The sequence below is a fragment of the Chenopodium quinoa genome, unplaced genomic scaffold, assembly GCF_001683475.1.
Source record: "Chenopodium quinoa cultivar QQ74 unplaced genomic scaffold, ASM168347v1, whole genome shotgun sequence".
NCBI classification, from domain to species: Eukaryota; Viridiplantae; Streptophyta; class Magnoliopsida; order Caryophyllales; family Amaranthaceae; genus Chenopodium; species Chenopodium quinoa.
Window position 1 is genome coordinate 1,516,762 of NW_018743050.1, and position 16,272 is coordinate 1,533,033.

Consider the following 16,272-nt stretch of genomic DNA (forward strand, 5'->3'; position numbering starts at 1 on the left):
CCCAGTGAAATACTATTGCACTGTTCAAAGCCTGGATACAATTTGCGGTAAAAGTTTTTTGGGACTTTTTTTTTTTTTTTTGAAATACCATGGTTTCTTTGAAGTTTCAAACTTCAAACTAAAGTAATTTAATAGATTGTGTTCTTTTACTATGCATAATTGTTAGTGCTCCATTTGTTCTGCAAATTTGTTTGCATTTAGTCTGTAGATTTTTACAGTTGATGTTTTGCAATATACTACTGGTTGACATCTATGATTCTTTGAATGTCTTATTAAAATTATTTTCTATCATTTAATTTTTTTGTAGGCATCATCATAATGGGCGATGGGAAGCACGAATTGGGCGCGGTTATGAGAACAAGTACCTCTACTTAGGCACTTTCAGTAATGTCCTGAACTCTATTTCTCTCGTGCTCGCTCTTGTTCTATGAGATTTAGGATCACGAGCACACACGCAAATACGTGGTCAGACAAAGTGATTATCATAATCACAGGGACAAAGATACTTAATATTTGGATTGTCCCTTTTGGTTTGATCACTTTCTGTGATCATCATATATAGTATATGTTGTATGTATTCCTGTCCACTATAAACAATAAGATATAAAGGAAAGGGGGTGAGTACGGTACCAGTAGATATGCCATTAATTAAAAAATTGCTCCTACAGACTCACATGGCGTCACGTGAGTCAAATATTGTGAATACCTCTTAGGAATGGGTTGCTTGATCTGATTTATGAAGAAAATTATTAGTATGATTAATTAATTAGGTAAGGTTTTGGTGAAAATTATGATCCACTAAGATTCCTGCTCTTTGCTTGAACCCCGTCACACCTGACTATTACATATGCAGTTATGCACCCCCACCTTTACTTATAAAGATATGTAATAAAGTCAAATTTGATCAGAAAAGAAAACAAAAAGAGGATTAAAGAATAGAATCAATGCCGAATAACAACTTTTATGTCACATGGCAGATTAAGTTGAATCAACCATGTTGGTTTAATATATGTAATTTTTTATGGCAGATTCTTAATTATGCGGAAGTGAATTCCACAAGTTGCTCGAGGTTCTGGTTGTGGACAAACGATTAAGGCAGTAGTACGCATACGAGATTGTCTTCACTTGTGGTATATATATCTGAACCATTGTACTTATTTGTTCTGGTTGGTATAATGATTGTGAATTGTATGAGATTTTTAATTGTGATATAATTGATTGGAATTGCAATAATACTTGCATCATTGACTTAGATACCCGTTCAGGGCTTACTCATTAGGAGTAAGTCTTGAATAGTCCCCGGTTTGGGACTGTTCTTGAATGTTCTATCTCATTTAGGTGATAACTACTTGAATTGTTTTGGATCTAAGAAGATCATGGCTCACTATTTCCCGATTGTTCTCTGGGTACATATGTTGATAGCCGATTATCTACATTGTGTGCTTGGAGAACTATAGGGAAATGCTGCCGGATTTTCTTTAGAACCAAACTTTACAAGTAGTTATTAGTGAGATAGGACATTCAAGAATGGGTTAGGTTGGAGTGATAAGGACCTTATTGGATCATCCGGAGTTGCATTTACATGATATAAACTTTGAATGAAAATGTTTGATGCCTTATATTCTTGTTTATGGTTAAGGAGCTATATATGTTACAAAATATACACATTATCTTAAAATTAATTTTGTTATTCAGTGGTTGAAAATGGATCGAAGTTGGATGTATGGTAAACGAAATTGTACAAGTTTTTTACGAGGAATTGAAGAGTTTAGCATTGTTGCCTTAAAACACCAAATAGAGAATAAATCAAAGAATATTCTTTGTCCTTGTTGTGACTGTAATAATTCGAGGGGATATCGTGATATAGTTGATATTAAAGATCATCTAATTCGTCGTGGGTTTAAAGAAAACTACACGAGGTGGACATGGCATGGTGAGAGCATATATATTGAGGCAAGTTCTAGTTATTGTCCAAGGGAAGATGAGAATCATTGTGATGACGATAATGACCCCCAAGGTGAGGATATCGATACAGCTGATGATATTGGTGTTGAAAGTGAGAGTGAAGTGGAGAAGGACAGGATAGATGAAATGATGCAAGATGTTGAAGACCATTTCACAGAGTGTCCCCAGACATATGATAGTATTTTGAGAGCTGCTGAAACCCCGTTATATCCTAGTTGTACAAAGTTCACTAAACTTGGTGCTATTATGAAGTTATTCAACTTAAAGGCGAGCAATTGTTGGACTAACAAGGGTTTTACGCAGTTGTTAGAAGCCTTAGTAGAAATGTTTCCCGACGGGAATGAACTTCCAAACTCCACCTATGAGGCCAAGAAACTTATGTGCCCCTTGGGTATGGAGTATGAGAATATACATGCTTGTCCCAATGACTGTGTGTTGTATCGAAATGAGTATGCTGATTTGCATGAGTGTCCAAGGTGTGGAGTTTCTCGTTACAAGATGAATGATACTGGTGAGATGTGTAAGAAAGGGTCTCCTGCTAAAGTATTATGGTATCTTCCAATTATACCGAGATTTAGGAGACTCTTCTCGGATGAAAAAACTGCAAAATTATTGAGGTGGCATGCTGATGGGAGGAAGAAAGATGGGTTAATGAGGCATCCTGCTGATTCCCCGCAATGGAGGAACATTGATCGAAAGTTCAAGGACTTTGGTGAAGAAGATCGAAATCTTAGGCTTGGTCTTAGTACAAATGGAATGAACCCATTTCGGACACTAAGTACCCAATATAGCACCTGGCCGGTTCTTCTAACTATCTACAATTTGCCTCCTTGGTTATGCATGAAGTCTAAATACATTATGTTGTCCCTTCTAATATATGGGCCTAAACAACCTGGAAATGACATTGATGTGTATCTAGCGCCTCTCATTGAAGATTTGAAATTGTTGTGGAATGAAGGTGTCCAAATGTTTGATGCATATAGTAAAACCAATTTCACTTTACGTGCCATGATTTTTTGTACGATAAATGACTTCCCAGCTTATGGGAATTTGTCGGGGTACACTGTGAAGGGAAGAACTCCTTGCCCCATTTTTGAAGATGATTTGGAGGATTGCGCCTAGACAATTGTGGCAAGCATGTATACATGGATAATCAAAGACATCTTCCAGAAGACCACCCTTTTTGATTCAATAAGGATGCTTTTAATGGAAAAGTGGAGTTGAGAGAAGCTCGTGGCCCTTTACGTGCAAGTGAGGTTTATCAGCGGGTCAAAGACATTGAGAATGAGTTTGGTAAGCCTTACAAAAGCAAATAAACTAGGGGTTACAAGAAGAAGTCTGATCTATGGTCTCTTCCATATTTGAGACATTTGGAAGTTAGACATTGTCTAGATGTAATGCATATTGAGAAAAATATATGTGATGCCATTGTGGGAACTTTATTAAACATGCCAGGAAAGACAAAGGATGGAGTTAAAGTAAGAAAAGACATGGCTGCTATGGGTCGTTCAGAGTTGGCACCCGAATCTCGAGGAAAACGCTGGTATCTTCCCCCAGCTTGCTTTACCTTGTCTAAAAAATAAAAAACTAGCTTTTGTGAGTCATTGCATGGTTTAAAGGTCCCGGCTGGATGTTCTTCTAATTTTCGTAGACTTGTGTCAATGTCTGACTTGAAATTGGGTGGCATGAAATCTCATGATTGTCATGTCTTGATGCAACAATTATTACCAGTTGCCATCCGAGGAATTTTTCCACCTCAAGTGAGGTATACAATTACAAGATTATGTGTCTTTTTTAACAATATCTATAGCAAGGTCATAAATCCAAGTATTTTAGATGACTTGCAAGCAGATATACTTGAGACAATGTGTCGATTTGAAATGTATTTTCCCCCATCTTTATTTGACGTGATGCCTCATTTGGTTATTCATCTTGTACGTGAAATTAAACTTTGTGGACCAGTGTGTAAGAGATACATGTATCCTTTTGAACGAGAAATGGGTGACTTAAAGGGAAAAGTCATGAATCCGGCCAAACCTGAAGCTAGTATTGTACAACGAACAGTTGCTGAGGAAGTGGCAGCATGGGTTGCTCAATATCTTGCACGTTCACAGAAAATTGGGTTGCCAAAGTCTTGACACGATGGGAGGCTTGGAGGTCAAGGTACTATTGGCAAGAAAAGGATATCCATGGGCTTTGAAATGAAAAATAAGGCCGAGCTTTTTGTGTTGCAAAATCTTAGTGAGGTTCATCCTTACTTGGATGAGCACATGCTTTTTCTTAAAAATAAATATCCTTCCAAAAGTGATCTTCAGCTGATAAAGGAGCATAATTGTTCATTCGTTACATGGTTCAAGGAACGAGTGATGTCCCAACTATCCACAACACCTAACGATATATCTGACACATTGAGATGGTTGGCATATGGTGCTAAATGTCAAGTCATGTCATATGAGGGATACGACATCAATGGGTATTCTTTTTACACTAGCCGACAAGATGACAAGTCAACAATGCAAAACAGTGGTGTTAAAGTAGTAGGTTTGTCATCTGAGTATGTTAGTGCACATGATAAAACACTTGTGGATAAGAAGAAATTTTATTATGGAATCATTGAAGAAATAATAGAGCTGGATTATGTTGATTTCAAGATTCCTCTATTTCGATGTAAGTGGGCTGATAGTAGCCGTGGTGTAAAAAAAGATGAACAAGGGAACTTGACCCTTGTAAATCTTGGTCGACGAGGGCATCTAGCTGATCCATTTATATTAGCTTCACAAGCAAAACAAGTTTTTTACATGGCTGACCCAGCTGATTGTAAGTGGTCAGTTGTTTTAGAAGGTAAAAGAAGGATACTTGGCATTGAAGATGTGGTGGACGAGGAAGATTATGATGAGCAATTTAATGAGTCCCCACCTTCCGTTTGGAGCTTCCCTCCAATAGTCGATGATTTTGACACAACGTTGAAACGAAAAGATCATAATGAAGGATTTTATGTCGCAAAAGAGAAGAATGAAGTAGGTATGAATTCTATGATATTTTTTTTCCAATATGTGTTAGTAATTGCATAAATTGCTTATTATTGTTATGTGTTCAAGTTTATAATTTAAAAATGATATAAATTGATGTCTTAATTTATTTATGTCTTTTTTTTAGGTAAGTAATAATGGAGGATGAGGATTTGCATAATCGTTCCATGCCTTTGCAAAGTGAGGAAGATGAGCCACACAATCAGTCACAATCAGAGCAACAAACAACCGACTCTCAGAAGAAGAAAAAGAAGCCAAGAGGTCCTTCAAAGGGCCTAAAATCCATGCCTGGGCTTCCTAGAGTGCTTGAATGGGATGAATTGTGTCGACCCATTGGAAAGTGGGCAAAAGCATACAAAATTCATGTTGGTGAAATAAGTCGTGCAAATGTGTCTATATTGTATAAAGATTGGAATCAAGTTCCACAAGGAATAAAAGATACTTTGTGGGAAGATGTTAAGGTAATATTCACTATTATATGTTAAATGTTATCCTATTATATGATCATTTTGACATTATTTGAATATGATGAAAACAATTTATTTGAATATGATGAAATTATTTACTAACTTTTTTTATTTTTTTAATTTTTTGCGTAGAGAGAGTTTCAAATCGAAGAAGATGAAGACAAGAAAAAAAAGTTCCTACGCACTTGTGATAAAGCTTGGAGAGATTTCAAAACAAAATTGGTCAGTGGTTGGATCACATGTACCAGGAATATGCCGAAGGAGAAAATAATGTCGTATGTACTCTATGATTTCATATCTGAGGATATGTGGAAAACATTTGTGGAGGAGCATACTACAGATGATTTTAAGGTTTGTGTGTATTAATATCAATGATCATGCGGGTTATTAATACTTTGTTAACGGATTCTTATGTACTAATCTTCATTTATGCTCGTGAAAATAGGAAATCAGTGAGAAGCCAAGACAAAGCCAGTCTTTCAACGAATACCCTCACCATTAAGGAGCCAAATCATATGGTGAAATGAATATTGTATGGTGTAGAAAAGGGTATATTCCCATGGCATCTTCAGCATCCAGTACTTCATCTTGTTCTTCGGTTGTGTCTAGTTTGCCGGATAGGACATATGCTTAGCTTCTAGCAAGATCAGTAGAAGATGATAAGGGAAATCCTTATTTGCCGGATGAGAAAACAAGAGAGGTGAAATAATCCATTGTAAGTATATAATAAGTATATGTAATAAGTCTTTATTTCAATTTTGAATATATTTTGTTAAGTTTATGTATTGCAACCAAAGTTTTCTAACTTGAAGTCATTGTGTAGGATAATTGGAGAAAGCAACAAGCTGAAGGAAACTTTGTTCCTAATAGGCATGATGATATCTTATGTCGTGCCCTTGGGAAAAAAGATCGTAATGGTCGGGCAATAGCATTTGGCAGTGGAATTGGCATTAAAGCTGTATGGGGATCCGGAGAGAGGCGTAGTGGCCGACGGGGTAGGGAATTCGGAGATGATGAGCTGGAAGAATTAGAGGCAAGAGTAGCCCGGAGGGTACGAGAGGAGACTATGCAGGAGATGGATTCTAAAATGGATTCCATGGTTCAAGAGAAGTTTATGTTATTTGCTAAACAGATTGGTATTCAAATTCCAACTGAAATGATAGAAATGAATAACATAGGCCGGACGACTCAACAAAATCCTAGTAGTTGCCAATCAGTGGGTGATGATCCAATTGCAAACATACAGGTATCCAAAACTTTGTTATTTTATATTTTTTATCTTTTTTTTAATGATTTATGAATGCGACATACTTTTAACTTTGTAACTCAGTTTTCTATATTTTTTAATTATGATTTTTTTCTATCTTTATAAGGAACCGGTTCCTTGTCGGCTATCATTGTTGAAAAATGACTCTGAGAAAGTCATTGTAGCTGAAGGTACATATCATCCGGAGTTAATCCTTGATTATCATAGTAACCTCCTTCCGGATCACGTGAGGGTGAGTGTTGATGATTTTTTTGACTAGTTCAAAGAATTCTCGGTTCCAGTTCCTTCTTCAGTCATCAAGAAACTTAAGCATGCTCATGGTACATTTACCCAATGGCCAAAAGACTTGGTTTCACTCATGCATGACAAGGTAAATTATTTTTGTAACAATTTACATATAGTTTGCCATACAAAATATAGCAAATTGTTGAATAGATGTGCTTTACTATTGATTAGGAATTCATATCAAATAAGAACAATGGTAACAACAAAGCGGCCAAAGAAAACATGCAAGACAAAATGAAAGTAGTTGAAAGTGGTCGCGAAACAAAAGAGTCCAACACCAATCCAAAAAAAGATTTTCTTATGGATTATGCTTTGGAAAACTTGTCTCGGAAGTGTGGGTCTTTAAATAGTTTGTTATCTTCATTACCCGAAGGTAAAACTATTAAGGTTAAGGCTGATGCTTGGACCTTTAGTTATGAAGACAGTAAGGACATCATTATCAAACGTGAAGATGTCAATCAACTTCTCATAGGAGCTTGGCTGAATATTTCAGTTTTGCAAGTTTTTATGATGTAAGATATTCAAATTTCACTCTTCCCATATACTTATTTATTACCATTTATAATGTTATTACATGATATATATGTAGGGCCTTGAGTGACTTACTCGATACGGAGGAAGTGACTTCCATTGGATTCATGTGTCCGGAAATGATTTCAGAAACCTATTTGCATAGTGATGTTGATCGTATCCTACTATACATGACACATGTGATGGAAAAACAAAAATCTAAGCAGTTCATCTTATGCCCATACCATGAAAAGTATAAACTTTGAACTTGTATTTATTTGAACATTGCAAATTGTTGATATTATTTTACTCTTTTACAAATGTGTGTCTAATTTATTATGTAGGAATCATTGGGTTCTTTTGGTCTTATGCATGGCTAAGCGTGAAGTCATCATCTTTGATTCTTTGAGGCAGAAGCGAAATTTAGCAGTTAAGTTTGCAATGACAAAGTAAGTCTAGTTTGTTATTAATGTCATGATTTTATGTGTGTAAGGGTAATATATATGTTATTTGTTTCAAATGTGTAGTGCTTTTCGAAGTTTTAAGGCATTAAGTGGACAATCTAGGGGAAGTAAATTGACATGGCATTTGGGACAGGTTACCTTAATTTCTTACCCTAACTTTTAGTTTCTTAATAATTGAAGTATAGCAATTTAATTCAACTTACAAATATATTACATGTAGTGTCCTCAACAATTGGGTGGACGTGAGTGTGGCTACTACGTCATGCGTTATATGTACGAAATACTTGAACATCACCATAGCAGTGAAGATCTTATTCAGGTATGAGTTGTCAAATATTTCATTTTTGTTTGATAAATACAATTTGATGTTAGCTACAATCTTGAATTAAAACTTTCCTCTTGTATATTTGTTGTGTTGATAGGATTTTTCAAGAACCACACCGTACACCGAGGAGGAGATAAATGAGATCCGAGATATTTGGGCAGAGTATTTTATATGTAATGTTGAACTTTAGATTTACCACTTAGCGCATGTTTGACTCTTGTTTTGGATTATAGGCTTGAAATGAAGTAATTTGGTTCATTGGTGTTGGGATGATGAGTATAATGTCTATGATATTGAGATGTAAATTATTGGACAGGTTGTTAATATAATGTCGTCATTCCCAATTTTATGGGTAGGCCAAATTACAAAGGAGACTCTGCCGAAATTTACATTTGCATTATTCAATAATATTGCATTTTAATTTCAATTATATTAGCGTTAGCATATTACTTTATACCTAGGAAAACAGGTACTACAAACATATACAAGGCAATTATTATATTATAATTAAAAAAAAAAAATTCACCTCATTTGCGTCACTCATTAAACAAACAAGTGACGCAAATACAGCAGTTTTGTATTGTCTACTCAGTCATTTGCGTCACTCCTATATAAACAAGTGACGCAAATAACAAAAAATAAGTTTATTGGAAGAGTCATTTGCGTCGCTTTTTTATAAAGGAGCGACGCAAATAACAAAAAAAGTTTATCTGAAGAGTCATTTGCGTCGCTTGTTTATAAAGGGGTGACGCAAATGACTAAAAATAAGTTTATTAGAAAAGTCATTTGCGTCGCTCTTTTATAAAGAAGTGACGCAAATAACAAAAAATAAGTTTATCTGAAGAGTTATTTGCGTCACTTTTTTATAAAAGAGTGAAGCAAATAACAAAAAATAAGTTTGTCAGAAGAGTCATTTGCGTCGCTCTTTTATAAAGGAGTGACGCAAATAACAAAAAATAAGTTTATCTGAAGAGTTATTTGCGTCGCTCCTTTATAAAAGAGTGACGCAAATAACAAATAATAAGTTTGTCAGAAGAGTCATTTGCGTCGCTTATTTATAAAGGAGCGACGCAAATGACAAAAAATAAGTTTATCAAAAAAGTCATTTGCGTCGCTCCTTTATAAAGGAGCGACGCAAATGACTCTTATTTGCGTCGCGCCTAGGAGCGACGCAAATGACTTAAAAGTCATTTGCGTCGCTCATAGAAGCGACGCAAATACTCTATAAATGAGCGACGCAAATAAGCCTTTTTCTACTAGTGAAATGACCTTTGACAATCCTGCTGATTTTGAAATAGCTCAAACAATTGTGAGTTTGTTTCTACTTTTGAATCAAATAAATTATTTGGCTATAATAGATTACACTACCTTAATTAGGTTTTTTATTATTGATGTCAGAAAGCATTGGAGGCTCAACAAATCCAAGGAGAAATTGAGGGCACTGACCGGAATGATATCCTAGCGTTAGTATTAAAGAATCCTGAACATGGTGGTTGTGTTAGGGGCGTTGGGTCCGGTGTTACAAATAAGATGTACTTTGGCTACAACAAACCATTACCACAAAGTCAATTGCAATCAGATCTTAAGTGTCTCAAATCAAAATTAGAAAATGTGGTTAATACACAAAATTTGTTATTGTCTTACTTATTGTCAAGTGGTCAGGTTAACGCGGAGCAATTGAAAGAACTTGGTGATTCAAATGGAAACCAAGTTGCCCACCAGTTAGTGGGTATCCAAGCTGGTGGATCTGGTGGCCAAGGTTTAGATGGCCTTGTCTTGGGTCGTGACAGTTGGCTTTAAGGTCTTAGCTTCCAACTTGCCTTAGAGCAAAACAAAGTTATCCATTAGTTAGCAAGTGTCCAAAAGGGTGGTTCTGGTGGTGAAGAGTTAGATGATCATTTAGATGTGTTTGGCTCCCAAGGTGACCAAGGGGTTCGAGGTTTCAACTTCCAAGAGAAGAATGTTCAAGCGTTTGAGGTTCAACCCGAGCCATACCATCTTGCATGGCCCGAGGAGGAATATGTGCTAGAAAATGAGAATTTGGAAACGCATGTACTCAATAATGAACAAGACATTACTGGCCAACCATTTCCAAAGGTAACATTATTTCATAATACTTATGTTTGATGTAAGTACATATATCCTAGATTCTTCTGATGGTGTTAAATTATAGACTACTACATCTTATCAATCCACAAAAGGTTTATTAATACCATAATCCATATTTAGGGAGTTGATAGTCTTTGTTCCTTGGCAATTAAGAGTGACAAAGGGGTCGATATAGTTGCTATTGGAGAAGTGTATGTTGGGATGGAAGGAGAAGTTGTCAAGCATCATTTCAAGCCCGCCCCAAGTGGTCATTATCGAGTTTTTGTGTTAAAGAAGAAATCAACCCAAATGCACCTCTGCCATGTCCTGAAGGGGAGATAAGATTCATTTGTCAAACTTTAAATTATTATTTAATATGGCCTTCTCACTTGGTTTTTCCTATAAAGAAGGTTAAATTCAGTTTTAAATTATAATTATCTGTCACATTATATAAATACGATCATCTTGTTTTTTTTTTTTGGCTGATTTTTTTCCTGTGATTATATGACAAGGCTGATAAGCAAGTCCCTAAAGAAATCGCTGCACCATCTCCACACTCGCCATCATCACAATCATCATGCACTAGAAAGTACATAATAACTCATGCTGATAAGTTGAAGTTGACTTCTAATTTGGTTAGAGTATTTAAGGATGTGGCTATTGCAATGAAAACTAGCGGTAAAACCAAATCTTTTACAGTTTTGGCTAAAGTGTTTCAAAATGAGAAATGTGTTACCCTTGATTATGAAGACATGCTTGACTGGTGCTTCCAAAGAGAGATAAAATCGTCACACATGTCAATTTTAATGATGTAAGTGTTGTATCCTTTGCCATTTCTAGGTTAAATTTATAACGCTTTTTGATTAATGAGCTAATAAATTTAAATGAATATTTTCTATGCAAGGTATATGAGTGAGATTGTTCATACATAAGGTATCTCAGGGTTGTATGGATTTTGTGATTGCAACTATCTATCCTCGTATGCTCCAACAGTGGAAAAAGACGATGATCGATGTGACTATCTAGCTAGGCTATTTTCATGTAATGATGCCAAAAACAAAAATCAGCTCTTCTTTGCCCCGTATTATGAGGAGTAAGTGAATATGAGTCTATCACATATTTTTTTTTTTTTTTATTAGTTTTATTTCTAATTCCTTTTAAACATTCATTATTGTATTTGAATTTATTGTTTTAATCAATATAGTGGACATTGGATGTTGGCTGCTATTTGTCCATGGGTTGGTTTGGTGCATTGGCTAGATCCCGCGGGAGTAAAAGATGAACCTCCCAAATTTGCTCAAACAATAATCAACAAGTATGTGCTAGATTAATTATTTTGTTACATGTTAACTTCTTTTTATGAAAGTATTTCAATACTATTACTCTAATATTTTGATAATTACTTAGGGCAATGATCAATTTTAGCGCGGAACATCGAAAGGATATCACAAAAATGAAGAAGAAACCTTACATTAAATGGATAAGCATAGAGGTATTTGTATCTTTAATATAATTTTGCAATGCTTAGTACATAATATATGTTGATACATTATATATAACTAGGTGTTTGATTTAACCCTCCCCTTTTTTTTGGTTTGTATTAGTTTCCTCGTCAAGCTAATGGCTCTAGTGGTAGTGGATATTACGTTTGTCGCTACATGATTGAGACAATTGAATCTAGGCAAATGATCATCCCCGACAAGGTACGACATTTAGTTTAAATGTATTTTGAGTAGCTGATGCACACATCTGACTATACTCTCTAAAATTTGTAGTTTTTGCACAATTATGCTCTCTAAAATTACTGTTGGGCCCTACAATGGTGGGTCTAGGGTTGTTTTGAGATTTTATTTGTTGGGTTTTGATGGGAAATTTGTGAATGTACCTCAGTTTGTTTGTAGTCAAAATGGGGTTAGTTTTGATAGGAAATTAGGTGTGATTGTGGATGTGAGTCATGGGTTGAAGATTTCATATTTGCTTGTTTTTTGTGTCAAATTCATGTAATTTAGATTAAAACATTGTAGTGCAAATAAGCTTTAGGAATTAAATTCGGATTGCACTCTTAGCTTTAATTTCTCCCTAATGCTCCCTGCTTCTTGAATGGACTCACTAGCAAACTGGACCCTAATCACATGCCATTCTAATTCATTCTATTCTATATATACTCAGCCTCCCTCATACAAGGACTATCATACTTAATTGAATTTGTCTTGTACTTCTGCCAAAACAGAACAGCTACCACAGCACACACACTACACTCCATAGTGGGTGTAGTTTGTTCCAATGTTTTCCCCTGCTACAGTGATAATGCTTAATGGAATTTGATTTTCTTGCTCACTACTTTATTTGTGCACTAGCTTTGGCAAGTTCTCCTCTATCTCTTTTTGAAAAGTAGGCTGATCCTTCTGCATTTTCATGCTTATGAGGCACTGGCAGAAACTATTATGCACATGGCTGTTATGTGTATTATGAGCAGCCTTTTTGGTACCTGTTGTTCTTATGAACTTAAACTTACATAAACTTCTACTGTAGACTTTTTATTAGCTGGTTGGTTTCTAGGTTCTTTAGGTGAAGTTTCTTGCTTTCTTAGGTCTTTTGGATTTTGAGTAATGTCAGTTGCAACTGCTTGAGGTTTCTTTGTGGGGGATGAGTGCTTTGCAGAAGATGTTGGAGGTGACCCTGTTGTGGCTTTTGTCTAAATTGGCTTGTCACTTCTTCGTGATAGAGATAGTGACTGTGGTAGTGAAGGAGATGGAGATGGTTTGGGCTGTGCTGGCGCCACTCCTGCTGGATGGAAAGGGGGCCGCTGTGTAGGTGGCTGAGATGGTGCTTGGGTCTCTTGGCTGGGACGTGGAGCAGCAGGTGCTTGCTGAGGTGGTAATAGGCTGATATGGTGTTTGGGCCATTTGGCTGGAACTGTGTACTAATATGTGCTACTCTGCTTGCTGCGTTTTGTCAAAAAAGAAAAAAGATATACATATTTATATTTAATTCGATGAACTTATTTTATATAATTAACTAATATTTATGTATTTTACATTGTTTTGTAGTATTTTAAGCAAGTTCCTCCAACATATTCTCAACAAATGATCGACGAGCTTAGGGAAAGATGGATTTCATATGTTACTGGATACCATCAACCAAATGACAACAACGATGATTTATGTGAATTGTAGATCAATATGGTATTGGTATATCTAAGCATAATTTTTTATTTTAATCAACATTAACTAGAAAGGTTTTTGATATTTAACTCACGAATTTTCTTGTATAGAACAAATTTTGTATGAATGATTCAATTTAATTGTGGTTGGATGTTTTTAATTATATATATGAAGTATATTTTGATGGCTTTCGTCGTATCTGGAAATATTTTTGTTAATTTTATTATACAGAAAATTATATTGCACGTACAGGATCTTGGATTTATTTTACATGTGAAATGTGAAGATTTTCTTACAGGATATATAAATTTACAAGATATAAAACAGGAATACAGGTCTAAAATGAAATACAAAAATAATTCAGATTATTAAAATACAGGAATAATACGGTATAACATACGTAGAGGGGTAATTCGAATAATTAAATACATATGGCCGGATTTTTTTTTTTTTAAAAAAAAACATTAGAGAACTGTTATCTAACTTAACCGTTCTCTATTGTAATGCAATATAGAACGGTTAAGTGGCCTAAACCGTTCTGTATTTCTTCCTTGGTGTACAAATTTAAGAAGGGAAAAGAGAACGGTTGTGACTAACAAGCGTTCTCTATTTGTTAATATATAAAACGCCTACACGACCCGTTCTCTATACTTTATACATCGCTTAGCAGAAGAACGCCCCTAAGGAGATCTATAAAGCCTATTATAACAGTTCTCTAAGGCCTTTTTTGTAGTAGTAGCCCACGTCCGGGGACAAGCGGACCAACTACAACCCACGTTCGGGGACAAGCAAACGATTTACAGCCCACGTTCGGGGACAAGCGAACCAACTACAGCCCATGTCCGGGGACAAGCGGACCATCTACAGCCCACGTTCGGGGACAATTGAACCACCATCATTTCATGACGCAAGGTTCTCGATACACAGAGACTTGCAATCTCAGCATCTGTCGACTTTCCTCAAGCATGGAAAGTATTATCCGGTGGATTTCTTCAAGCATAGAAAACTGCCAAATTCCTTTGTCGGCTTTCCTCAAGCATGGAAAGCATTATCGGTGGATTTCTTCAAGCATAGAAAAACGCCAAAATCATATGTCAACTTTCCTCAAGCATGGAAAGTGTCATCCGGTAGGTTTCTTCAGGCTTAAAAAGCTACCAAACTCATCTGTCAGCTTTCTTCAAGCATGGAAAGCATTTCAACAAACGTCATCCGGTGGATTCCTTCAAGCATAGGAAAATACCATTTCAACAAACGTCATCCGATACACTGGTGTCAGATAAGCGTTCTATACCTTTACTCTTTTATCTGTGGAATTAACATTTTTTGCAGGTATCGACGTATACAGTGTGATTTAGGATCGCAGAACGTCTTAAATCATTCTCCGTCCATATCGACTACTTTGACTATCGTTTTCAAAACTGACGTTTCTACAAACTTATTCAAAGTGGGGGCTTTTGTACACACCTAAAAATGTCTCCCCAAAACCAAACCTGATGATGAACAACCTTTTACCGCCATTATTGGTCGGGTTGAGTATTTAATCTTGGAGTGCTTAAATCTATATTTCCATTTCATAAAACCAACCCAACTCCTATCCCATTTCCCTAAACCATAACTTATTTTCCTCTTTTCGTGCCTTTAAACCCAAAATAATTCATTTCGTGTCCTTTAAAATCATTCATTTCGTGTTCTTTTTATAAAATCGTTTAATCCAGTTTATTTTGGTCCATAATATGGGTCCAATGATTAAAAATTTGGATGGGGCTTTAAAAGAGCTTTCTAGCGATATATTATAAGCCCAAATCCGAGTTATACGAATAAGTTATGACCAAAATTTTAAATTGAGCCCAAGCCGAACCTAAGCTCACCTTACCTACGACCCAATGATCATGTGGAGGGTCCAAATTATTTAATCCCATTCCTAAAACATTTAGGATTAATTAGAAACTTCTATAAGTTTCTAAAAGATCCCAATTATCCTTTTTGAAAAGATAAGATTAAAAAGTTTGAAAGTGAATAAAACTCCTTTTTTTTAAAGTCCTAATTTTATTCGAATTGAAAGACATTCAAAGATAGATAGATATTATTTTCGTTCCTCATAGTTTTCATCCAAATTTTATATGGTTGGATATCGCTTGAAATTATCTTTCCAATTATATATTATAATATCAATTCCGAGCTATAACGGAAAAGATATGAATAAATATCAAACTCTATCCAAAACTGACACCGTCTCACTATTTCGGACATATATTTTATTCTATAAAATATTTTAATCTGATTATAACTGGGTTATAAATTAGACTTCAAGAGCTTTCCAACGATATCTTATTCATATTATTCCGATTTATGGATCAAAAGATATGATAAAAACAAAAAACCGCAAAAACTGCAGTCTATCGAGTTTTATTCCGATTTAATTCGGATCTTATCTTAATTCTTCGACCCTTCTTTTTTTTCTCTTTAAATAGAGGTCATATCACCCCTTTTCCAATCATCAACAAGCTTGATAAAAAAAATAAGTATCTTCTCCCTCTTTAGCCTAAACACTAGCCTCTCCATTCTTTCATTATTCCTTCCTTTAATTAAGCACTCCAAGGAGTCCATATAATACCCAAAGTTCTATACTTAAACCAAGGCGTGAAAGGTATAATTGACTGATGGTTTGGACCAAATCCACTCTACTTTTTATTTAATTATTTCAATTC

The 16,272-nt window shown here is 35.4% G+C and overlaps 3 protein-coding genes across 4 annotated transcripts; all 3 read left to right on the forward strand.

Annotated features, from left to right (window-relative positions):
* Window positions 1-1,000: 1,000 nt before the first annotated feature.
* Window positions 1,001-8,739, forward strand: LOC110730881. 2 transcript variants are annotated; one of them, XM_021910708.1, is made up of 8 exons: window positions 1,001-1,130; window positions 6,071-7,098; window positions 7,185-7,525; window positions 7,603-7,776; window positions 7,868-7,972; window positions 8,051-8,120; window positions 8,208-8,306; window positions 8,410-8,739. In XM_021910708.1, exons 2-8 carry the CDS (start codon window positions 7,087-7,089, stop codon window positions 8,500-8,502), a joined length of 894 nt encoding a protein of 297 aa, XP_021766400.1. In that variant the 5' UTR covers window positions 1,001-1,130; window positions 6,071-7,086; the 3' UTR covers window positions 8,503-8,739. The 2 variants fall into 2 exon arrangements, with proteins under 2 accessions (XP_021766400.1, XP_021766401.1); XM_021910709.1 differs by lacking the exons at window positions 1,001-1,130; window positions 8,051-8,120 and having other exon boundaries at window positions 6,008-7,098.
* Window positions 1,705-3,087, forward strand: LOC110730777. The gene has a single exon (XM_021910598.1). The coding sequence runs from the start codon at window positions 1,705-1,707 to the stop codon at window positions 3,085-3,087; it is 1,383 nt and encodes a 460-aa protein (XP_021766290.1).
* A 1,103-nt stretch (window positions 8,740-9,842) lies between the features above and the next one.
* On the forward strand, window positions 9,843-13,637 carry LOC110730778. The gene is made up of 7 exons (XM_021910600.1): window positions 9,843-10,071; window positions 10,165-10,409; window positions 10,913-11,211; window positions 11,431-11,493; window positions 11,605-11,715; window positions 11,808-12,103; window positions 13,451-13,637. Exons 1-6 carry the CDS (start codon window positions 9,843-9,845, stop codon window positions 11,911-11,913), a joined length of 1,053 nt encoding a protein of 350 aa, XP_021766292.1. The 3' UTR covers window positions 11,914-12,103; window positions 13,451-13,637.
* Window positions 13,638-16,272: the final 2,635 nt, after the last annotated feature.